The sequence below is a fragment of the Argiope bruennichi genome, chromosome 1 (assembly GCF_947563725.1).
Source record: "Argiope bruennichi chromosome 1, qqArgBrue1.1, whole genome shotgun sequence".
NCBI classification, from domain to species: Eukaryota; Metazoa; Arthropoda; class Arachnida; order Araneae; family Araneidae; genus Argiope; species Argiope bruennichi.
In genome coordinates, this window is record NC_079151.1 from 84,586,944 (window position 1) to 84,611,971 (window position 25,028).

At 26.3% G+C, this 25,028-nt stretch overlaps 2 protein-coding genes across 2 annotated transcripts; one reads left to right on the plus strand and one right to left on the minus strand.

Moving 5' to 3' along the window:
• Positions 1-1,468: 1,468 nt before the first annotated feature.
• On the minus strand, positions 1,469-10,434 carry LOC129958710 (UPF0389 protein CG9231-like). Its single transcript, XM_056071732.1, has 3 exons — positions 10,258-10,434; positions 3,532-3,619; positions 1,469-1,897 (listed from the first exon to the last, which is right to left on the minus strand). Exons 1-3 carry the CDS (start codon positions 10,388-10,390, stop codon positions 1,717-1,719), a joined length of 402 nt encoding a protein of 133 aa, XP_055927707.1. The 5' UTR covers positions 10,391-10,434; the 3' UTR covers positions 1,469-1,716.
• Positions 10,435-18,107: 7,673 nt separating this feature from the next.
• Positions 18,108-20,294, plus strand: LOC129954278 (nascent polypeptide-associated complex subunit alpha, muscle-specific form-like). The gene is made up of 2 exons (XM_056077842.1): positions 18,108-18,806; positions 18,919-20,294. Exons 1-2 carry the CDS (start codon positions 18,654-18,656, stop codon positions 20,287-20,289), a joined length of 1,524 nt encoding a protein of 507 aa, XP_055933817.1. The 5' UTR covers positions 18,108-18,653; the 3' UTR covers positions 20,290-20,294.
• The last annotated feature ends 4,734 nt before the right edge of the window (positions 20,295-25,028 follow it).

The following is a 25,028-nucleotide window of genomic DNA, read 5'->3' on the forward strand; positions in this document are numbered from 1 at the left end:
TACTTTTAGGATCAATTAGATGGTTTTAAATTTTTTATTTAACGCTTACATAAATGTTAATTAAGCTTATCTATTATAACTGAAAAAAATAATCCATCTCCGTAAATATACTATCACTACGTGGATGATACTGGAAAAACTGCTGTTACACCACAAATTAAGTTCACCAAATATAATAAGTATTTTCGGATGAAAATTGTCTTTGCAATGACAGTCAGTAAATACTACGAAGAAACACCTGAAAGAATTGGATTACATTTGCTGAATAGCATTATTTATAGAAAATTCGAAGTACTTTTTGAAGAGTCATTAAATCTTTACTAATAATAAATGAAAATAAATATGTGCTACTTTAGGAAATGGAAATAAGCATGTCAAAACACTTTTCTTTCTTTTGGAAATTTAAAATTAAATGAGAATTTCACATTTCCCACAATAATTTAAGAATATATTATTGAAAAAAGGATTTTTATGCTATTTCAAATAATTATCTAAAATATTAATTTTCAATGTTTTACTGAATGTTCATGTTTTTTTTTTTTAATTTCCAAACTATTGTTACAATGAAATATAAACCATTTTCATTGATTCTTTTCTGCCATGTTTGAAAAGAAAAGTTTGATTTATTATCTATTGAATTTATAATAACTACAAAAAAGTGAAATACCATGAAGACAATATCCAATCAGAAGTTTGATTAACCAAGCAGTTCCATTTTTAATGACATTACAAGACAAACCTATTAGAGAGTACTAATAAAAAGCACTATTTTAATGTCCATCACAATTTGTTCCTTAAAAATACTTTGTTGAATGAATTATGAATATCAGTTATGTATAAGGGGTTTATCTAAAATTAAACACAACAAATATTCTTAGCAATATTGGTCGCAAAAAAAAGGCTAGTCCAACAATATTTTTATATCCATTATAAATGATTGAATTCAGATTTAAAATATTGTAAAAAGAATTATATTGTAATTAGTAAGTTTATTCACATCAATAAACTTCCTTTATTAATTTGTGTAGGGTATTTAATCAATCCCCCATCAAAATATTTAATCAGGCTTTATTAGGGGGGCAGGAGTTGAATATATGAAAGTTTTGCATAAGTTTACTCGTAATTCAAAATTCTTTTTAGATTTTATATAAATTATTAAATATATGAACTTGTTTATTTCAATATGTCAGAAAGATTTCAATTAGTATTCTTTTTAAAATGTAAAATAAATCTGGATCATAATTACACAAAATGAACACAACTTATGTGCACTATGAATATATAAACCTTAAAATCTAAATTTTCTTATTTAAAACAATATATAATTGAGAAATCTTGATATGTCACAATTACTTTTTATCTCTAAACTAAATAGACGAATCATCAATGTTATTTATGTTGTCTTCAAATTAAATGCGAACATAAACAGGTTTTTCAAAAATTATGCACTAGATTTTATAATAATATATTGAAAAAAAAACAAATAATTTGCTTTTTATTATATAATTTACTACAAGAGAGTACAAAATAATTGATATTAAAAAAAATTTATGTAGGATAAAAAAAAATCCTTTTCGTACAACACTTTTGTTTATTTATTTGCATCAAAATCTGATCAACAATCTTTAATTACAAGTTAAACGAAATAATCTGGAACAACATTAAATCTATAAAATCAACAAATTAGTATGTCTTTTAAAATGCATAAAAAGAAATTCATTTTTTAGCATTTTGTTCTTCATGCCACTGGATATTCATCTTTCTTAAACTTTCACCACGTTCAGCAGCTTTCTTTCCACGATAAACCATAATGATGCAAACAAATGCAGTGATGAAGCAAAATATGATATTAAGCTTTATGCGGGATTTATTTCTAACCTTTTCCATTAGATCTGGTCTGTAATAAAAAAATAATAATTAATAAACACTTAAATATATGCTTACTACTTATTATTTAGAAAAAACATTTTAATTATTCTGAGGGAAAACATAGGTCAACAATCATTTATAAATAATGAAACAATAGTAACACATAACACTAAAAATTAAATCTAAATTCCTTAAAAATTTGTAAAAAAAAAATTCCATTAAAGGAAGTAATTCTTAAAAAATTACCACTCATTTTGAACAAACTCTTGCATTTTTCTTTTAAATAGATATGCATATACGTTTTTACTTTGGGATCAAGCTAGTTGCCTAGGAATACTGATTGTGTTTTTTTATTTCTAATTTTTATTACGACTATTATTCATTATCTGAAGCTTATAATTCCCCTAGAAATGTATTTTTATGGATCAAAATGTGATAGACATTAAAACTATCACATTTTGATAAACTAAAACTACTATTTTAATAGCCCTACATCTGCTTATTATTGAAAAAAATGGCATGTTTTACTTTTACAAATGAATACAGTATATACCCATTTTCATCAAAATGAATTTATGCGCAGTATTCTTTTTTTTTATTTATCATTACATATAATTTAATATCTACTGACTAATGCAAAACAGTTTGAATCACACACACACATATTTAAATTTAATTATTTATGCTAATCTAAAATTGCAGTAAATTCAGATGGTTTTCAAAATCTTAAATGCTTATTTAAAATCATTCATCCTAATGATTATAAGATAACTACCTCAGATGATTATTTCAGTTTTAAACTTCAATCAATTTTGAAATAATGAACAAGCAATAAATCAGTTAATCAATTAAATACTTTTATTCAGAATAAAATCTTTTACTGATGCAAACTGCTCTACTTAGATCTAAAATATCTTAACTATATTTTTCATAATAAAAATGGAAATCACTTTAAAAGTTTATTTCTTTTTTTATATAAAAAAATTATGCTAAATAATGTCACTTTCAAATCATTCAAATTCTACAATAGAATGAAATACATTTATGAGTATCTTTACAGCCTAAATAAAACTTAGTTATAGTATAAATAATATAGATTCTAAACAGAATATATTTCTTACATGTACAATTTCATATAATAATCACATGTATGATGTACAATTTTTCTTATATGTAGAATATATTTCTCAGTATACTAATATTTTATACATGTACACAGTCTTTAAAACTTGCAGATTCTCTAAATAATTTTAAAATATTGTAACACTGACTGAACATCCAGCACATTCCAATGCACCAAAATTTTCTCCATTTCAACCAGACATGAATATGAAATGTTTATCATCTACTAGAAAAGTGAACTTGTTTATAAGAATTTAAAATAAGTAGAAAAAGTATAAAATAAATCTTGTGTTTTCAGCTGAAATATGAAAAAAAAATTAAATTACTAATTAATTGTTAATTACGATAAATTATTGATTTAAATTTGAAATTTTTTATTGACAAATATTTAATATCATTTTATTTAATTATCTACTTCATCTCACTTCAATATCAAAGGCACTTAAAATCAAAAATCAAAATATGTCCCTGAATGACATAAGAAAATTATTTATATAAGCACACATATTCTTAAAAAATCATTTAAATGAAGAAACTTACGTTACATATTTGGGAACTTCAGCTACAGAAGGATATTTCTTCATCCATACCAAAAGATACTTTTCCAAGAGATTCGGTCTATGTGTAGCTATAATTAAAAAGTATTTTTATCAATTTCAAAAATGAACTACTATTTCCTAACTAGATAATTTGCACATAGTTTACATAAAAATATAAATTATGATTCAAACACTCACATATGTTAATCTTATTTTTAATAATAAAAAATATTAAAAACAATCAATATTTCTATGTAGTCAAAAATTTCTACTAATAATAAAGATGAATATGAGTATGTTTGTGTGTATGTGTAATGCTGTACTGGCCAGATCATCTGACCTACAGTTACTATATATATATATATATATATATATATATATATATATATATATATATATATATATATATATATATATATATATATATATATATATATATATATATATATATATGGGGGAGTGGAAATGTGTACATCATCAGAGCTATTTTTTTTCTAAATTTCAATCATAATTTAAATTAATTAAAAATTAAGCTGGATTTTAGCATTTTCTGCAATAACTTTTGAAAATATTATTGTACAAAAATAAATTTCCACTGTTTAAAAGCTTTTTAAAATCATCTTTAATGATTCCAATTTAATAATTAAGCAAATTCTTCCTGAATTTTGCCAATTTTATAAAATTAGTTTTTTTTACCTAATTTCCAACAATCAATTGCATTATAGCCCCGAAATTCAAACCTCTTTCACTGTTTCATCAAATATTTAATCTCATGTTTTTCTTCCACTGTTGAAAGCTATAGAAAAAGTATTCTTTTTATTAAATATCTATATATAATGTAAGCTTACAAGACAAATAAAAAAGTGAAGTTATAATACTATAAAATTTATAAGATAGATGAATCATACATTTATGATTTTAATAGAGCTATGATGTCATGGGACTGGCCCCCTTTAGAAAAGTTTATATACACAATGCACAGAACTTATGTAAGACAAACTAAAATAATACAGCTTTAATGTCTGGCAACTTAAAGGAATCATGCATATATAACTAAAGGATTTAAATGAAATTAATTATAACTAATATCTCTGGCAACAGTTCATTACCAAAGGCGACAAGTGTTAAATAAATTTTGAAGAAATTTGTAATGAAATAGTTTTAGAAATAGAAATAGTTAAATAATAATTAGTAATGAATAGAAATAGTCTTAATTGAATACAATATAATTATATATAAATAGTATAAATGTATACATAATAGTGTAAATGCAATAGTATATAACAGAATTGCATTTTCTTAATCAAAGTGAGATCAATTAAGTAAAAAAAAGTCATAGTAATATGCCTAATCATAGATTACTTTTTCATACTAATATCATATTTTATTATTTATGCTTTACATAATAATGAAGAAATTGAAAATTATCACATGATATCTATATTAATCAACTATACCTAAATTAAAAAATAGGAAATAAATTAAAAATCTCATCACACAAAGTGCAGTTTCGAAATGGGGATTCAACTTTTGTCCTTGAACTTGCCTTAAATTAAAATGGGTAAGCCATAACATATGAACTGAGGAGAACATAATAAGAATTATAGTATCAAAAGTAGGCAGCATATTAATCAAAATTTTTTGTAATGCTCAGTATTTGTTTCTCCATTCTTTGTTATTGTTAATTGCACAAAAACACCTGTGAACACAGGTAAATTAATTAAATTTCTGACTGTTTAATTAAATGCATGTCAAGTTTTCTTCTGCCTATAATTAAAATTTCATTATTGCTTTAATTATTTTGACACTGTATAAAGTGCAAAAATTTTTAATTTGAAATTGATTTTAGTAAATGAATATAAATATTATCCCATGGCTTCTCAAACTATGGTACAGGCATTAATAATAGCACAATATATTAATTTTGGTTGCATAATTATCACAAAAAATTAAGATTTGAACAAAGAGTCAACAATTTTTTAAAGCACATGTTAGAAATAATTAAATAAAAAAAAAATAGAAACTAGATCCGGAAATGAGATAAAAATTTTGAAATAAAGTAACATGGGCTAATTTAAGATAAAAATTTGGCAATTAATTAGAATTTAAATTAAGATATATCATTACATACATATATATAAATATATACATCCATTTGTGGTTTCCTATCCCTTCAAATGTTCTTATGGCAATGACCATATGCTAATTATAACTATAAAATAAATAGTTACTCTAAAAAAAAGAAATTGTAAGTTGGTTAAGGCACTCATTTTCTGTTTTGGTACTGTATCAGATAATATTTCAGTTCCAGAAATCTAATAAATGAGTTCAAATCAGAAATAATGCAAATTTTGGTTCAAAAGAAGAAAAAAAAATAAAAGTATATTTCTGAAAAAAATGATTAATATTTGAATGTCTTTTATTGTATCATTTCTTCATGGAACAAGATTATCTGATATGCTATTAATTACATTTAGGACACAGTTGTAGCTTAAATCCAACATACACTTGAAATAGAGAATGCGAGATTGATTACAATGAAATATGCTCATCCACTGCATTAATCATAATCAATAATAAATTGTACTTTTTATTATTATGCATCTGTGTGTTATTAATAAATTAAGCCTTATTTAGTAAATAATGATTTATTTATACAGTCAAAACCTTAAACTAAATTTAAAACTAATAATAAATTATCTTGTTCATTTGTCTTTCTCATTCATAACAGTTCAGCAACTTATATGCTACAATGTGTTAATGCCTGGTGCTTAATAAACTATACAGCATATTTAGATGTGACAGTTCCATTTATTAATATTACTGAATAATACGTTTTAAAACTTTTATTTTTGAAATTATAAATACTTTAGGATGTGTTGATATTTAAATGAAAATTGCATTTATTATGGTGCACATATTTTTATTTATATAGTATAAAATTTTAAAATATTCGGGAACTCTGTGTTACAAAATGGCACAAAAAATGGTAGCTGAAATTAAAAGGTATAATAATGGCTTATTCTCTAGGCTTGTAAATATATAATATAATTTTGGTGATATATCTTTAAAATATTAATATTACACAGAAAGTTTAGTCATGTTTTCAGAAACAAAGTGAGTAAGTTTTAATAATTGTGATTTATGAATATAATTTTTTTTTTCAAATCACTAAGAGACATGCAAGAAGTATAAATTGAAAAAAAAAAGTTGATAAAATACAGAATTAAAGTTTGGTTATTTTTATTTCAGGATCCTGCTGTGCTGTTTTAAAAGTGATGTTATCATAACATGATTTAGAAGAATATATTTTATTGATTACTGATGTTTCATTTAAAGTAAAGGGGAGCAAGAAAGGCAGAAAAAATCAATTTTATATGTATACAAGGGCTACTGATATGTGAAAAATGTAATATGAAAAATGTGTTTTCATAGTAGTGTTAATCAATATTAATTAATTTATGATGCCAAATTTTCCTCAATAATAGCACAAATATAATAAACCTAAGATTTCAAAAGTGCATTATATATATATATATATATATATATATATATATATATATATATATATATATATATATATATATATATATATATATATATATATAAAAATCTTCATTAGTAGCAACATTGAACTTGGTCTCAGAAAAATACACCAAAAAAAGAAAGAAAAAATTTTCTATCATAAATAAATTTCAAAAAATAAAACTTTTTCAACCTATGCAACAATGGATATATATTTCAGAAATAAAAAAAAATGTAACCTACACATTAGTTTATTGATTTTATAAATAATATGCTTTACATTCATAAATATCATATTCAATTCCTTTATGAATCAAATGCCTGCAAAATCATTTCAAATGTTCTTTAATTTTTGCAAGCATAATCTAATATGTCATTATCCTATATACATTTATCATATAATCATTTTATACATATTTATTTTTAAATTCTGTCAGATTAACAAAGTCCTTTCATTTATTCTTTAGTTCTTGATTGTATAGTATTATATCTGAAAATTTTGAAAAATTTAATCATTATATATATATATATATATATATATATATAAAATCCTGAACATTTTATCTGAATTCAGGTTGGAGTTTTCAGTAACAAAAATTTTTGAGAATGTTAATGATTTTTAATTTATTATTGGTCTGTATCAAGAAATGACATATTTTATATTAAGATACATTAAGATAAGTAAATGTTTCCCTTAGCAAACACTTATAAATACTATTTTTTTTTTCCTTTGTTGATGGGAAAGATTATTGGGTGATTAAGTAAATTTTCTAAGAGGCGTAAAAATGATTTATAAAAATGGTAGAATAAAATAATGTAAGCTGTATAAGTTCTCCCAAATAAATTTAATCAATATATATGGCATTATTTTTATTCCATTTCAAATTAATATTGACACAGATTAAAAAATTAGCTAACTGCTTGAAACTATTTGATGCATGAATAAATTTGACATCTATTCTTTTTTTAATAGAAATATTTTTTAGTTATAAAAATCAAAATTATTATCAAGAGATTTCATAAAAGATAAAAACTAAAAGTAAATTTTTTCAGAAGAAATAACTTCTCATCAATTTGGGATTCAGCTTGTTTAGAAACACAAGTTTTATTTCACTTATATAATTACCAAGAAATTCACAAATTTTAAAATTAATAATGTAATAAATTTGAAGCAATTGTTAGTTTTGTTAATAGATATGATCAAACCATGCTTAACAAGTACTTTGCATAAAGAATTATTCACATAATGAGCAAATCAAAATATAAAAAAGTCATTCACTTGATGAGCAATGTTTTGCAGTAACTGCAGTGAGAAGACATCTTGATGACACATGCTGGATTGATCTATATCAGTCTATATTGAGTTTTCTTTTAAAGAAATCTCTTATATCTATATAAAGGAAATTTTTCCTGGATAGTATTGTTCTCCAAGGGGATTTGAACAATTGCTTGTGGAGCCTAAATCAATAATTTTGTCCTTAATCAAAATTATAAAGGTAGAGGTGCTCTCTTTTGCTCTTAGAAAGGTGGAAAAAAATATTAATGAGTTAATGGAAGAACATAATTAGAACTACCAAGGGGCTATATTCTAAGTCACAGTAAAAAGTTGCAAAAAGTTGTGCATCTCAATAAAAGCTGCAATTTGGTCACTAAAGAAAACAATTGTAAAATACAATAGAATAACAAAATTTCAGTGAAATAAGGAAGATGCTGAAAACATGAGAATTTTCCTTCTTATTTCATCCATGAGAATTGATTGTGTATTGAGAAGTACACCTATGCACCCTATAACTTCATTTAACAACAATGTTGTGTCTCACTTTTGCCAAATTTTGAAATGTAGCTAATTGAAATTAAGAAAATTTTCTAAATATCTTTAGAAAATTTTCTTGTAAAAAAAACCAAGAATAATAAATTTATAAATAATTTATTATTATAAATTTGTTTGACATTATTATTATTATCATTATTATTTTCAGAATAGAAAGCATTGTTTTATTATTCATGGATTCTTACGGAAAAATTGTTCCACTTAATGTGTGTTTTACATTACGAGTCTCATCTGAGACTGAATTAAGCTTATTAAGTGAGGTTCCACTACTTAATATATCTTACTGAACCATGATTTTCAAATACCAGCATAGACTTTCGACATGAATAATTTTTCTGAAATTTACAAGTTTCTTTGACAATTCATTGTCAATATTATTTTTTGTGAAGGCTTTAATAAAAATAAAATCAGTAATAAATTGTGTGAGTCATGATGTTCAGATAATTTCCTTATAACAAAATATTTATTTTGAAACTTGACTCATAATTTTACACTGAATTTGTCTTGGTCATTACTAAGATTTTTACATTGCTATATGATAAAATTTGTGAGATTTAAAAAGATATTTGTGATAAATAAAAAGGATAATCTAAAAGTGTTTTTTTTGGGGGGGGGCTAAGTTTTGATATACAGTCATCTGACGTCTTGCGACTTTAGCAATTTTTCAGTGGCTTTATTGCTGCTGCTCACGCCACATTCGGCCATTTCACTACAATTTGGCAATAAATGTTTTTTTTTTGACAAAAATGAATGTATATCAAAACTGTTCCCCTTTTTTTTCCCCTCTCTTTTTGTTTTGGCTACTAAATTTTGTTCTATGGCTGTGGCAGAGATATTAAATATGAAATCAAATCATTGGTTCCAATTCTCTAAAAACAGTAGAAATAAAGTTTAAAAAAAATCCAACTAAAGACACTAATAAATAATTTCATTTATATATTTAACATGGCAGTAAATCCAAAACACCTGAATTTTAGAATAGAAACAATTTTATAAATGTCAAATCTTTCTAAATTTAAAGCAAAACTTTGATTATGAAGAGAACATATTTCGCTAAGAAAATTTGAATTGTTATTATATAAATAGTTAGTCTTTCTCTCTCTCTCTCTCTCTTAATTTAATATTGCAATATGTGCAAGAAAATAAATATTTTCTTGCGCATATTTCTTTCATGAATGTCTTCCTAAATTCATCATTTTTAACATAAATCTTACAGAATGTTTTTCTAGTTTTAAGCAATAATATCATTATGCGAAAAGATAATAAATATTTTACCTGTATTTATAATTTATTAAATATTTACTGATGTGAAACATATCATCTTTGAAATTTTGTAAAAATATGTGTAATAATCAATAAATTATTTTTCACCTTCTCTTTTTGTTGACATCCATAATATGCTAGGCACATTTACTTTCTGCGGCGAAAGAGATTTATTAATCAATTCATCGCAACATAATTTACTAAAGGCAGCCCTCTGATTGAACACCAATCTGAGAGCCATTGCAAATGTTTTCCTTTGACCGACCTCCACAAAAAAATACACTAGCGTCTCAATCGCAACGTCTATCCCTATGGGGTGGGCGAATCCATCCCAAACCATACTTTCGACAGGTAGGGACGTTGACCGAGAGGGGCAGCAGGGATAAACGTTGTCTTTTAAATGTTGAGTTGTAGCTCAACGCTTATCCCGCTTCAATTGAATAGTTTTCCGCTGGAGTGGAAGGATGCGTTTTCCAAGCAAGGTGTTGACATATTAGCTTAAAACATATTTTTCAGTGACCTTCATCTTATTCAATGGATATTTAATACAAATAACATTTATTTTACCAAAAGCAATATTTCAGACAATTCATTTTCAGGTGGCTTTTACTTGTTTTCTACTGTTTTATTATTATTATTACTAATTCTGTTTTTATAGGGTTCTGAATTTCCTGATATTAATGAATCTTGAAATCATTTAAAAGTACTTTTGACCCGACGAATGTTTCCATTAATACATCATCTTCAAAACTGGTAATTTACTGATTTTGAAAAAAATTTAATTGTAATATGATAACATTCCTTTACAGAAAAATTTCTGAATAATTTGGAAACATATTTTTTATTTACATCTAACATGTACTATTTCTGCAGTAAGTAAAAAAGATGTGCCTATTATATGATTGTATGGATATAATATCTTTATAGTCCGAGAAAAGAAAATATTCTGCCAATGGTTATATTTGCCTTTACATTCCCAGAACAGTGTATGTCTATTTTTTTATAATTCCTAAATTTCACATTTCTTTTTGTCTTAATATGTTACCATGAACAGAAAAAAAAAATGTATACTGCTATTTTTAAATTTAAAATATGACATGAGAACATTTCAATTTTGTAATATAAACTAAAATTTGGATTTTTTAAACCATAGATAGTCACAAAAGGCATTGACAAATTGAAGCATCTGAAATATATATACTTTAAATAGAATATGCTTCCTGATATAATCTTTCTGTAGAAGTATTTTCTATAATATGATTAGAATGTTGTTAATTCAGAATATAAACTCAAACAGAATAAATTTGGAATGGATTTAGAATGTTTTCTGATATTTTGCATTTTCTGCAGTCCCAATTTAAAGATATAGCTGGCCAATTTTTTTCTGAAATAAAAATTTCATTCCCAAAACTGTATCATGTTCTCATATCATAAAAAGACAATTTAAGACATTATTTGGGAACTTCATATGTTTTACATTTATTTTCCATTAGCCAGTTGCAGTTATATAGTTTCTAAAAATAATTATGCAATGATAAATTCTTTTTAAAAAGAAAAAAATCCAAGTAAAATATTGCATACATAGATTCATAGTGTCTCTTTTAGAATGTACTAAGTATTCAAAAATTGATTATTCAAAATCAATTGTAGTATTGGCAATTTGAATCTTGGAACGTTTTTTGACGATAAAATGTGACACATCACATGATTTGTGAGAAGATATACTAGTGTTTAAAATACTTAGGTAAATTTTTCCTTCTTGTCGCTTTCTTTACTTTATTGATCCTGAAATTGTAATTATGGTATCTATGTTTTTCAGTTGTAATATTTTTTTTTTTATATTATGCATTGTTCTCATTCTTAATAAAGTTTACACATTTTGCTTAGCATTTTATATGTAGTTTGTGCATTTAATATGTGTCTATTCGTTGCAAAACCCTCACGATAATGTTAATTCCTTTTATTAAAATTTTACATTGTAAATTAGAGCCAAATATATCAATTCAATAGACAATTTTTTTTTTCATATTAGTATTTCAATTTAGTTACATGCTAAATAATTTGCTGTTTTTATTATTTGATTTTTGAAAGTTATATAGTAAAATATTCTACATCCAAAGCATCTCCTATTATGCAATATCAATGTTTGTTGGACTAACTCGGTCAAATATTCATGTATAAATGTTTTTCATTGTTAGTCTTATAAATTAGGAGAATTGCCTATATAATTCAGTAAAATAAATAACAAATTATAGTTATTTTTTTTAATCACTAACCACTTACCAAAGACATTTTTAGCAGGCATTCAGCTAAGTGTAGCCTTCTGTAACCAATCTGTAAATATTTTTACTATATTCTTTAACACTGTAACATTTCTATATTTTAAGTGAATAAATATTTTTCCTATACCTATAGCACAATTATGAAAATTACATATATAATGCACAATATGCAGGCACAATGGTTCCAATGCTAATTGAGAGTATATTATCTATGCTTATCATTCATATTTTGGTTTCCTTAATGATTTTGAAGCAAACCTAATGAAAACAAATATATTATTTTCTTAACTGCCTCACAAAAATGAGCTGTTATGTAAATATTTAAAAACAAGTTTTAATCAAATTACTTTCATTCTGTTTACTTTGTTTCTAGAGTGTCCATCCAACTTTATTTTGTGTTTATTATTTTTTTATTGTAAAACAATAAAATAAATAATATAAAATTATAGAAATATAATATTTCTTCTCATAGAAAAGAACATATTTTTATATAAATACTAATAAAAAATGGAAATAACTATTTTCATTATATTTTTTTAATTTGTGTTAAGTTTTTTTTCTGCCTCTTATAGTTAAATAGCACAATAAGTTCTTCAAATGATGAAATATATTGTATGCTTTTGAAAAATTCTTTGTTTCTAATAAAACTACAATGCTATATTGTTTAATAATTAGATACAATATACCAATGGAGAAACTAAATTGCATTTGAAATTTTTAAAAAATCTGCCTTGAAAAATTTAGATTCATTTGTATATTAAGTAAAGAAAGTATTTCATTTCTTATTCTATATTCAATAAAGATAATAAAAAAAAAGTTGTTTGCTATAGAAAGTTTATAAAATATTATTTAAATTTATTAAATTAAAAGTTTTTATAAAATATCTATTAACTATCATCAAATTTATTCAATTCTTGAGAGCTGAAGTTCTACTGATTCACTAGTTTATTTAGCATAATTATAATATATAAACCAAAATACAGTTTGTAACATTTAACCAAATAATAGAATTGCAAGTCATCGTGCACAGAGTTGTTGTCTGTAGTATTTATGTAAATATCTTTGTCTGCATTATCTAACCAATAAAAAAAAACTCATTTATTGTATCACTTGCATATTTTTTTAGTATTATTATATTTAACTATTTTATTTTAATACATTATAAGGATAAAAATGGAATCATTTTTTAATCCACCCCATACCTAACTTGCTTCAACGAACGAATAACAAAACATTTAATTATAAAAAAAGTGGAACAAATATATTTATATACTAATAATAAAGTTGAATGTGTGTGTTTTGGTGCTCTACAAGCCAAATATTTGACCTACATGTATCAAATGTGACACATATGTAGAATGGTGGATGTGTGCACCTTGGACCGATTTTTTGGAAATTTTAAATAATATTTTAAGCTGAAATTCGCTGTTTTTCCACGATAATTTCTGAAAATATCACTGCACAAACATAAATTTTACATTGTTTGAAATTTTTTTAATTACATCGATTGAATTGTAGTACGAATATTTGCTTTTTTTAAAAATATCCCCCCCTACATTTAATGTTACATTATTACCCTGAAATCCAAATCGTTTTCATTTTTTCATCATGTAATTAATGGCATGGTTTTTGCCTATTATTGAAAATCAAGTAAAGAAGTATTATATTTAATATCTGAGCAATTTATAAAACAAATAGAAAAAGGGAAGTTACAATACCTCAAATTTAAAAGATAGATGAAAGGGTTATTTACATTTTCAACAGCGCCATGATGTCAAGTAACAGTCTCAATCAGAAAAGTTTATGATCACAATACACAGAGTAAATAAGAATATTTAAGTAAGTCAGTTAAAATCACAATTTTAATGTTAAACTATTTGATAGACTCATTGATATGAAGTTATATCTAAACAATTTATCTAAAAACAAATACAACCAATGTTCCTGATGAACAAACTGGTCACCTGAAGTGACAAATATGAATATATATACTATGAAATGCATAACAGAATGATGGAACAGACTATAACAAATATGAAAACAATGTCATGTTTCAATATTGCATAGTATTCCCTTGTCCTTTATTAATCCATTTTCTGTTTGTTTCATTACACAATGTTTTCGTAATAAATATGTCTTACGTTTTTATTATATTTAACTTTATTACATACTAAACATTTTACCATTTGTGAGCAATGTCATTTAGATTACATCTCAAAAAACAGTTTGCTTCTGTAGGCTCTTCTAAATTTAGCTTTTAGTTTTCCTTGTTATGATTCAAGTGAACTTGCTAATCATTATTTAATTCTTTTTATCATGATTTCATATTTGGTAAGGATATCTTTGTATTTTATTTGATAAACAGTAAGATGAGAATCTTATTTTGTCATTAAAATAGTAGAAACTTTAGTAATGTGTAAACTTGCACTATCATTTTAATAAGATAAGCATTAAGATTTAGATGAGAAAAATTTTGACAAATCAAATAAAACCTTTCTCATGATAAGGATTACATATATTATAACTATTTCTTTTTATGACTCTTATAATGAAACCAACCAAGATTTTTCAAATAAATTAATAAGTATTGCAATTATTCACAAAAGGAAAATAACACGATTACTTTATTCCCAAACACTGTAAATATGATTTTATGTCACAGAACAACAATCTGAAAAAAATTACCATGAACACATTTATTTACATTTTATAGCTGTATAAAGCTAACAATCGATACGTTATATTTTTCATCACTCTAAAAACTGCCTAGTTATGACATAAACTTATTAAAGTTGAGTCAAAATTTTTTTTTAATACAGTGCTATATATTATTTATTTTCTTTAGTTTTTATTTCATATGTTAATTTGTTTATATTATACTGTTAAACCAATAAGAATTTGATATTTGACTATATTTCTATTTTTCCAAGTGTTATTGCTTAATTCAAAATTAGCTTGTTATTTAATTGTAGAATTTTCAGGATATTATATTCCATACTCCTAAACATGAAAAAAATAACTGCTGCATGATTTAGCAGGTAAAATTAATTCTTTCCTAACTATAATTATTTTGCTCCAATTTTTACTTTTTTTAAAACTTCATTTTGCCATATTTCAAAAAATTTGTGTAATTAAACTACAGGGTGACCATAAAATAACTTTCCCCATTTGGAGGCATCTACAACTAAATAGAATGATGCCAAATTCCACTAACCCTCTTTAAAAAAGTTTTCACATGGAAACATATTGGTGCTACTAGAAATAGAACATGTGACATGCTGAACATTCAGGCTTTCTATATTTGTATAATATATTAGTTCAATATCACTTCTTTTTCAGTTATTAACTGGAAAATTTAGTAGTTTCATTTTTTAAAAATAAGAGATTTATTCATTTCCTATATTCAGAATGTCAGTAACAGGCTGCAATATTGTGAATATTCTGAACATCTTTTAAAAGACCATTATATTAATCTTTCAAGAATATTTATATTTTGAAATATACTGAGGAAGCTGCAAGTATGAACATGAAACTCTATATAACATTGATTTCTTAATAACTAGAAAAACAAACCCTAATTTAAAGAAAACCAGTATTAAAAAAAAACTTATATCCTCCGAAACATTCGCAGGGAGTTACATTTTAATACTTTTATGTAATTGAATATAATCTTATACTTATCATAAGAAAATTGAATTTAAATAGTCCTATGTTTAAAAAAAATCAATAATTACAAAAGAACTTAAATTATCAATAAAACATGAATTGAAAATAGTTTTATTTCATGCTTTAAAAAGGTTCATATTTTTACAGCTCATTTAATGAGATTTATCTGTTAAGTAATAAAACACAATTTGTTTTATTTATTGAGAAGAGGAAAATAACTTGTGATAGTAAAAATTTATAATATAGTAAAATAAATCTCAATCAAACATTAATAAAATCAGAATCCATTTAAGAAAATTGTTTCTTGAATAAGGGTTTGACTTGATATACAATAAATATTACAATATATACCTACTCAACATGCTATGTCTATTATTACACTATGATCCCCAAGTAGGAAATAAACTTTGTGATAAAGTTGTTTTTACAGTAAGCATTTTATAAAATTATTTTTCTAAATTTATGTAAAAGTTGTTTCTTATTTTTTTAAAAATAAAGATGACCTAGATCATTAAGTTTTGGTTATATGTCTTCTACTCACAAAACGTGTTATTTAAATACAATAAGTTATTTCATTCCTGTTAGTTTATTACCTTTACAAGAATTTAACATGCATTTACTTAAAACTACAAAGCACAAGAGTAATATAATGACAAAAAAAATCAACAAGTATGAAAATGAAATGGTTAATGATTTGCTTTATTTCCATATTACATACTATGAAACTTAAATATCACATTACCTCTTCATTCACAATGTAATTTTATACATTTCTAAAAATTATATATGATCCGTTTATGAAATGCAACACAAGAACAAATTTGTAAACATTTTCAAAGATAAGAAATAGTGATTTAAAAATAGACATTAATAGAGAGGAAAACTATATCCACATTCACATGGTAAAGTAGTGACAACGTATTCCCTCGTGATCCACGAAAAACGATTCAACTGAACCGGGATAATCGTTGAGCTACAACTCAACATTTAAAAGCCAACGTTTATCCCTGCTGCCCCTCTCGGGCAAACGTACCTACCTGTGAAAAGTACGGTTCATGATGGATTCGCCCATCCTATAGGGATTACGTTGCGATTGAGACGCTAGTAAAAAATACTCAAATAGTCAAAAAAATGTAAACAAAAGCATAATTGATTCGACTTCGAAAACTGTTTTAATCGATTAAATTTTGTATCATTTAAAAAATAATGCTCTAATTCAGGAAGCTAATAGAATTAAAATTTAAAACTCATTCAAATTTTTAAAATTTAATTTCTTCTTTATAATAAATAAAATCAAAAACTGTATTTAAATGGATTTAATACGTATGTGTGTCAGCGGAAGTCGAATCGAACCAAGTATCCTGATATATGGATCCGGTTTTTACAGATTGGAGTAAGTCGTTGCCACCGGAAGTATACCCCTGATTCTACCGGATGTGAACCAAAGTTCATCGGATATGACGTAACACTTTGTTGACGTCATACTGGTCATTTAGCGCGGTCTTTATCTAGCAATTTTTAATGACTAATCCTTTTTCTTTTTGCTCTGCTGTACGTGAGACGTGTGTATTGAATCTCTTACACCTTTTGTTTGCTTGTGGAGATAAGAATTCTTTTTGTTCTTTTATATCTTATTAATCTATATTGTTTATTTATCTTTCATTATTTATTCATATTATTTAGAGTTTTTTTTTTACTTTACTTACCTTAATTAGAATTAGTATCACTGAACATACTAATTAGGGTTAGCTAGGAAACAAAAAAGTTTCTTTGTGCTTGTATTTTATATTATATACTTTTATATTTAATTTTACTATTTGTTTTTCCTTAGATTAATTAATCTTATTATTATCTATAATCTGAAAGATTTTAATTTCCAGATTAGTGCTAACTTGGGAAACTGTTTGATTGTTTTTTACATTTAATTTGTGTATTATTTCAATTTTTTAATTATTCAGTGGTGTATTGAACTTGATAGTTTCAAATTTATTTGTGGTATCTAATAAAAATCTTGGAACATCTTCTGTATATTGAATCTTATAATTGTTTTTTGTTTTGCTCTGTGCTTTTTTGGCAGTTTGTACAGAATTTTGTTACTATTACTAGCTTTTGAAAGAATTCCATTTTTCCATTTTATCTCACTGTTTTACAATGAGGGCTCTCTTTATTGGCGATTCCATGATCAAATACTTGCATAAGTATGTATCTATTGAATCACTTGACTTTCATTTGGACATTGTTTCCTATCCTGGTGCAACTATTGAAAGATTAGCTAGCAATATTTCTGTACACAAAAATTATGACTGGGTCTTAGTGCATGTTGGCACAAATAATGCATCTTTGGATACTATTGAAGTAATACTTAGAAAATATAGAGCTTTGGCCTCTGAGGTATTACTTCATAACCCAGGTGCAAGAATAATTTTCTCGAGTATTGTTCCAAGAGATTTTGATTTCCACAGAAAGGAGTATAAGTAATCGGAGTATTATTTACAGACACTAAACTATAAGATTCGAGCTATAAACTCTGCACTAAAAGAACTATGTTATTTTCAAATGTATTTCTTTTGCAGTTCTTACCAGCCATCTTGGAAAAACTATCTTGCAAGAGATGGCTTGCATTTAAACGGATGGGGTAATAAGCTGCTTGCAAGTTGTTTTCTTGAATCCTTAATAGGATGCATTTCAGCAGATACAGCATCTAAAAAGGTATGTATGAATACATTGTTTTTTTTTTTTTTTTTTTTTTCACAATGAGTTTAAAAATTTATGCAAGCCTGAAGTCGATAATTTATAATTGGTTTTTGTTTTATTTTCGCAGATTGTAAAGACTCAGTCTTCCAACTCTGGTTTTTCATTTGATGATTCAGAGTTTCCTCTATTGTCATCTTTTCCCGCAGCATTTGTTTCTCCTGCTTGGCCAAAGCAAGAGTCTGCCACGTCAGTTTCTAGGCCCGTTCAACCTGCTAGGCCAAAGCAAGAGTCTGCCAAGCCAGTTTCTAGGCCTATGCAACCTGCTAGGCCAAAGCAAGAGTCTGCCAGGCCAGTTCCTAGGCCCGTGCAACCTGCTAGGCCAAAGCAAGAGTCTGCCACGTCAGTTTCTAGGCCCGTTCAACCTGCTAGGCCAAAGCAAGAGTCTGCCAGGCCAGTTCCTAGGCCCGTGCAACCTGCTAGGCCAAAGCAAGAGTCTGCCAGGCCAGTTCCTAGGCCCGTGCAACCTGCTAGGCCAAAGCAAGAGTCTGCCAGGCCAGTTCCTAGGCCCGTGCAACCTGCTAGGCCAAAGCAAGAGTCTGCCAAGCCAGTTCCTAGGCCCGTGCAACAGTCAGCTGCTCTGCTGACGAAAGATATTTCTTCCCTGCCATCTTCTAAAGGTAATACTCAATTTGTACTGCCTGTGATCCCATGCATTCCATTCAATCAGTTCAGTGAAAATGTTTTTAGTAGTATTCCCACATCAAATAAATTTTCAGTTTTGGCAACGAATTGTAAAATATTGCATGGTGGAGGCCCTCAAAATTGTTCCTATTCTAAAAACTGTGTTTATTGTGGGAAAACATATTCTACGCGGTCCTCGTTTTCAAATCACCTGAAGAAATTTAAATGCCCTCAACCTGTCAAAGACTGTTATCCTAAACTATGTGAAAAATGTTTGAAGTCCTATTCCTCTAAATCTTCTTTTTCAAACCATTTAAATCAATGCAACAAATCAAAAACTCGTGTTTTCTTATCCCCATCTGGAAAAAATTACAGTAGGGTTTTGGAAACAAATGCATGTCTAACAGAATTGGTGGCAGGACCTGCAAAGGATCTACAAGCAAGTAGAGATATTAAATTAACATCTTCAGTTTCAGATATTTGTCAAAAATTTAAAAGTCCTTCGAAAGTTAAAAATACATATCCTAGAATTTGTAAATTATGTTTAAAGTCTTATTCTTCTAAATCCTCTTTTAGCTATCATTTTAAGCATCGCTGTAAATCTGCAGTTCAAACTGTATCATGTTTGCCAGTTAAAAGTGACTGTATTGTATTGGATAATAACTCTCACAAGGAATCAATAATAAACCCCATTGCAGATGTGGGAATAAATCAAAATGTACATAATTCTCAATTTATCAGTAATAATTATGAAAAATCCCCAAAAAGTTTAAAATGTGGTAGCATTATTCCTGTAAAACCTTTTAAAGGTCATTAAGAAACCTGCAATTTTACCAAGAAAAATGAACTGTTTTTTTGTGTACAATCTGAGTGCAATCAAGTCTTTTCTAATCTATGGCATTTAAATAAATATCATAGTGCTGTGCATCAAATTCAGAATGTCAAAACATTTTCTTTTGATTCTTTTAAAAATTTTAAGATTTGGTTAGAAGCTGAAAGTTCTTCTACTTATACTTTTTTCCGGAAATCAACAGGCAAAAAAGTTTTGGGTGATAAAACATTTCATTATTATGTTTGCCAATTTTTTTATCCTTCATATCTGTCAAGGATTCAATCAAGATTAGAACGACATGCTAATCGTAAAAATAGAAAAGGAGTAATACCTTTCCATTTGAATTGCCCGGTTAGAATTTGTGTGTGCGAACATAAAAATTTAGTGACAGTAACATATTATCCAGTTCACAATCATCATACTGGGTATGAAGATACAAGATACCACCCACTTAAAGAAAATACACGTAATTTAATTAAATCTTATTTATTGCTATCATTTCCTGTTTCAAAAATAGTAAGCTTAATTCGTGGTGATGCAGGCTGTCGGGATAAAAGAAATTTCTGCCCAACAAAAGAAGTTTTTATTTCTCGGAAGACTATACAGTCTTATTCAAGGCATCTACATAATACAATAAAGCCGATTAATGATGCCATGTCTGTTTTCTGTCCTGTGGAGAAATTAAAAAATGAAAAATATAATCCCATTTTAATTTTCAAATTACAAAAGTCGGATACTATCTTTGGACCTTCTTATTTGGATAGCTTACCAAATTGTGAAAATTCTTTTGCATTAGGTTTTCAAACTGAAGCTCAAAAAGACATGCTTATGAAACATTCCCATAAAATCCTTTGTATTGATGCTACCCATGGCACAAACCATTATGATTTTTTTCTTCTTTCATTGCATGTGCAAGATGAATATGGTCAGGGATATCCTGTTGCGCATTTTATTACAAATGGTTTAGATTTTCCTACATTAGTGGCTTTGTTTTCTAGTTTACATTGTCGCATTCCTAATTTGAAAGTTCATACAGTCATGACTGATGATGATGGTTTTACTTTTAATTTTGTATTTGGTCCCGATATCAAGCATCTATTGTGTCAATGGCATGTATACCGTGCTTGGAAAAGGCAGTTGACTGTTAAAGTCCATGATAAATGTCTCCGTATGAAGATGTCGTATGAATTATTAAATATAATGAATGAAAAGTCTCTAGAGGATTTTGATAATAAAGTTTCAATTTTCATTAGTAAATAATTAAATGAATGCCAAAATTTTGTTGATTATTTTGTAAAAAATTATTCTGCTAGAAAAGCATTATGGGCTACCTGCTATAGACAGTTTCCACATGGTGATACCAATACAAATAATTACTGTGAATCGTTTCATAATCAGTTAAAAACTGTATATTTTGAGCGTAAATTTAATAGGCGCATAGATGAGCTAATTTTAACTCTTTTAAAGATGGAAACAGATAGGTTTTTAAAATATTCTTCTAATGTTGTAAATAATGTTCCATTAATTTCAAATTTCAATAAAACTATTAAAGAAAAGCATGAAATGGGTGTAAAAATTCCTATTAATGATATAGTTAAACATGATGATCAATGGTTAGTAAATTCACAGACGAAAAAGGGAATAGTATACTCAGTAAAAAAAATTACAGATGTTTGTCTTTTATTAGATCATTGCTGTTTTAAATGTACTGATATTAACTGTACTGTACTATGTAGTCATTTGTATGTGTGTTCTTGTGAAGACAATAGTAACCTTTGCAAACATATTCATAAAGTACATTTATTGTATTCTAAAATAAAAACATGCATAACAGATGATTTTTATGCTGTTGAAAATGAAACAAATGCACAAGGAATTGACCCCCAAATCTTAAATTTGGAATTGAAAGGTAATGTTTCGTCTGAATGTTTTAACACAAAAGAAGCTGAATGCAAAAAACTATGCTCCGAGATTTTGGAATTAATTAAAATTCCTCGTATTCAAGAAACTATGCTAACTAATGTAGTAAATTGTTTAAATACTTTAGTATCTGGTATGCGTGGAGTTGTCTGTCACAAAGATGATCCTGCTCCTGTCACGCCTCGGTTATATGTTGCTCCCAATCAAAAAATTCCCCCACAGATTAAATTTTATAAAACTTCTCAAAGACATAAGAGGAGAAAATCATTTCAGGAAAAAAATGGGGAAACGGCAAAAATTAAATGAAAAAAATATTGATGAACCTGACAGTATTATAGATGAGATTGCACCTTTACAATCGTATCCTGCGGGAGAAATTTCTAAATGCTTTAGTCGTGATGAAAAAAGTAATGATGATCCTGATGGTCATAAAAAGGAAATTATTCCTTTAAAAGCTTATTCTGCTAGAGAAAATTCTGTATGTACTAGCCTTAATATATTCAATAAATTTAGTAAGATGAATGCGGATAATCCTACTGCAACAGTAGTAACTATTAATAATATCAATCTTTCTTTTTATATATTAAAATCTTTAGATCCTTTTGTTACTCGGAAAGAAGAGAATTATCTAAAGTCTGTGTCACCGAGCTTTAAAAAGGGTTGGCTTTATGATTCTGTTATTGATGCTTTTCTTTTCCTGTTAACCGAGAAATTCAAAAATTGTAAAGCAATAGAATCCTTGCAATCAGTTTTAATTTTTAATCAGAAGGATATTCTTAAATTTTCTTGGATTCAAGAGTTGCCAAATCTAGATTTATTAATTATCCCTGTCAATTTAAATTGTCATTGGACTTTGATTATTGTTAATATAAAACTTAAAACATTTGAATATTTTGATCCACTTGGTGGCAGACCAGATAATAATACTGCAATTTTGATTAGGAAGTGGTCTAAGATTTTAAATAAATTACTTAATTCAGAAAGCCACTGGCAGATACTTTTTCCACCTCATATAAAACAAACTGATGATTTTAATTGTGGAGTTTATATAAGTTTTTATGCATATCAAAAATTGAATAAATTTTCTTTAACTCAGGACTTCAACATACTTTCATTTAGAGCCCTAATGTTTGAACAGATTACTAAAAACTTAAATTTTTAAATCTTTTATTGTGAAAATTTTAATTTTGATATTAATTTAAAAATAATAAATTTGATTAATTGTTAATCTTACTTAATGGGAATTATCCCTTATCCCTTCTAAATTTAAACACCATAAACAAATAATTCCCAATGGTTAATTTTAAGTGATTGTCTCAAGTTTTTTAGCTTTCTCTTAAGCTTAACTTTTAGGAAGTTCTTTTATTATTAGTTTCACGGAAGATTTAATGCAAGTTATGATTGCTAATCTCAGTGAGAATAGATAATTTTGGAAATGGAGTGCCTTGATGGTGTCAAGAAAAGGTAAGTGACTAAATTCAAAAATTTAAGTTAATCACATATTTAAAACAGGAAGAAACAAGCTCATAATGGAAGCAATATACTAAAAACGACTTAATATAAGTATATGATTGTGTTACTTTAAATTGTTCTTGTCTCATTTTAATGGGTTTATTAAATGTTGTTTGTTATTTAGTGAATGTAATTTGAATCAGTATATCAATAAAAGCTCACTGTGACCAAAATATTATATATTTTTATAAGAAAAATAAATTAATTTTTTATACTGCAGTTTATATTGTATATATTTCTGTTTATTTATTTTCTCCTGTCTTAAAATAAAGGAACAAATTCCCAATGGTTTAGCTGAAAAGATTGTCCAGAAATTTCTGGCTTTCTTTTTAACTTTTAGGAAGTTCCTTTATGAAAAAAAAAAAAATTTAGTATCAGGATAAATCCATACCAGAAATTGTGGTGAAGCTTATAAGCCAGATAACAGCCTCTGGAAACAGTGTACATTTTTGTCCAGGGGTCTTGTTACTCGGCTACAAACCCCAACGTCACGAGTTTGCTCCTCTTCCTCATTGGTGACCCTGGCTCTGAACTAACAAATGTATCCAAACAAGAATTCAAGAAATAAATCAGTAAGTGACAGCTAAGAAATGGAACATTTTCCATGCTATAGCTGTGTTGTATTTAAAATTAAAATAGATAATATGAAAAGAATTATATTTCATTTGTTTAGTGTACATTCTTATAAGAGGGTGGGCATAGAAATCTGTATAAAAATTATTTAGATGTAGATGGTTGAAATATATGTAGAAATTTATAATGTTATATTATCTATTCATTGTCTGCATATTTCATCACTTTGCCATGCTTGTTAAAAATCTGCAAGGATATTGCTGAGCTTGATTTTTCTTCTTTCAGCTCATATAAAGATGTATAGTTCTCACACTCTGAAGTGAAACAAAACAATGAGAATATATTACATTATTACTTTTCACAAATTACAGATTTTTAATGATTCTATGTTATTTTATTTTTCCACTTATACCTATTACTTCTTTTTACATAGTTAATAAATATAATTAATCTTTGGTTATCAATCAATTTTATAAATGTCTCCCAGATACAGTTTTCTTTTCTTCATTTTGCAAATGAAACAAATTTATAAGTGCTTGGAATAGTATATAAAATTAGTGAACTTAATAAAATTCATCTATTTCTTTGGCACATTGGAGTACTGAGAGAATATCATATATTTATAACTTGAAAGAATAAAATAAAAATGTCAAAATAGAAACAAATTTTATATTTAACAAAATTATTTATGATTTTGAAGATTTGTATTTTAAAAAAAT

Coding starts and splice junctions, on each gene's coding strand:
- LOC129958710 (XM_056071732.1), bottom strand. CDS start 10,390: ATGGCTCTCAGATTGGTGTTCAATCAGAGGGCTGCCTTTAGTAAATTA. Junction 3,620..10,257: donor GATGTCAACAAAAAGAGAAG/GTGAAAAATAAT, acceptor TTTTAATTATAG/CTACACATAGACCGAATCTC. Junction 1,898..3,531: donor GAAGTTCCCAAATATGTAAC/GTAAGTTTCTTC, acceptor TTTTTATTACAG/ACCAGATCTAATGGAAAAGG.
- LOC129954278 (XM_056077842.1), top strand. CDS start 18,654: ATGTATTTCTTTTGCAGTTCTTACCAGCCATCTTGGAAAAACTATCTT. Junction 18,807..18,918: donor CAGATACAGCATCTAAAAAG/GTATGTATGAAT, acceptor TTATTTTCGCAG/ATTGTAAAGACTCAGTCTTC.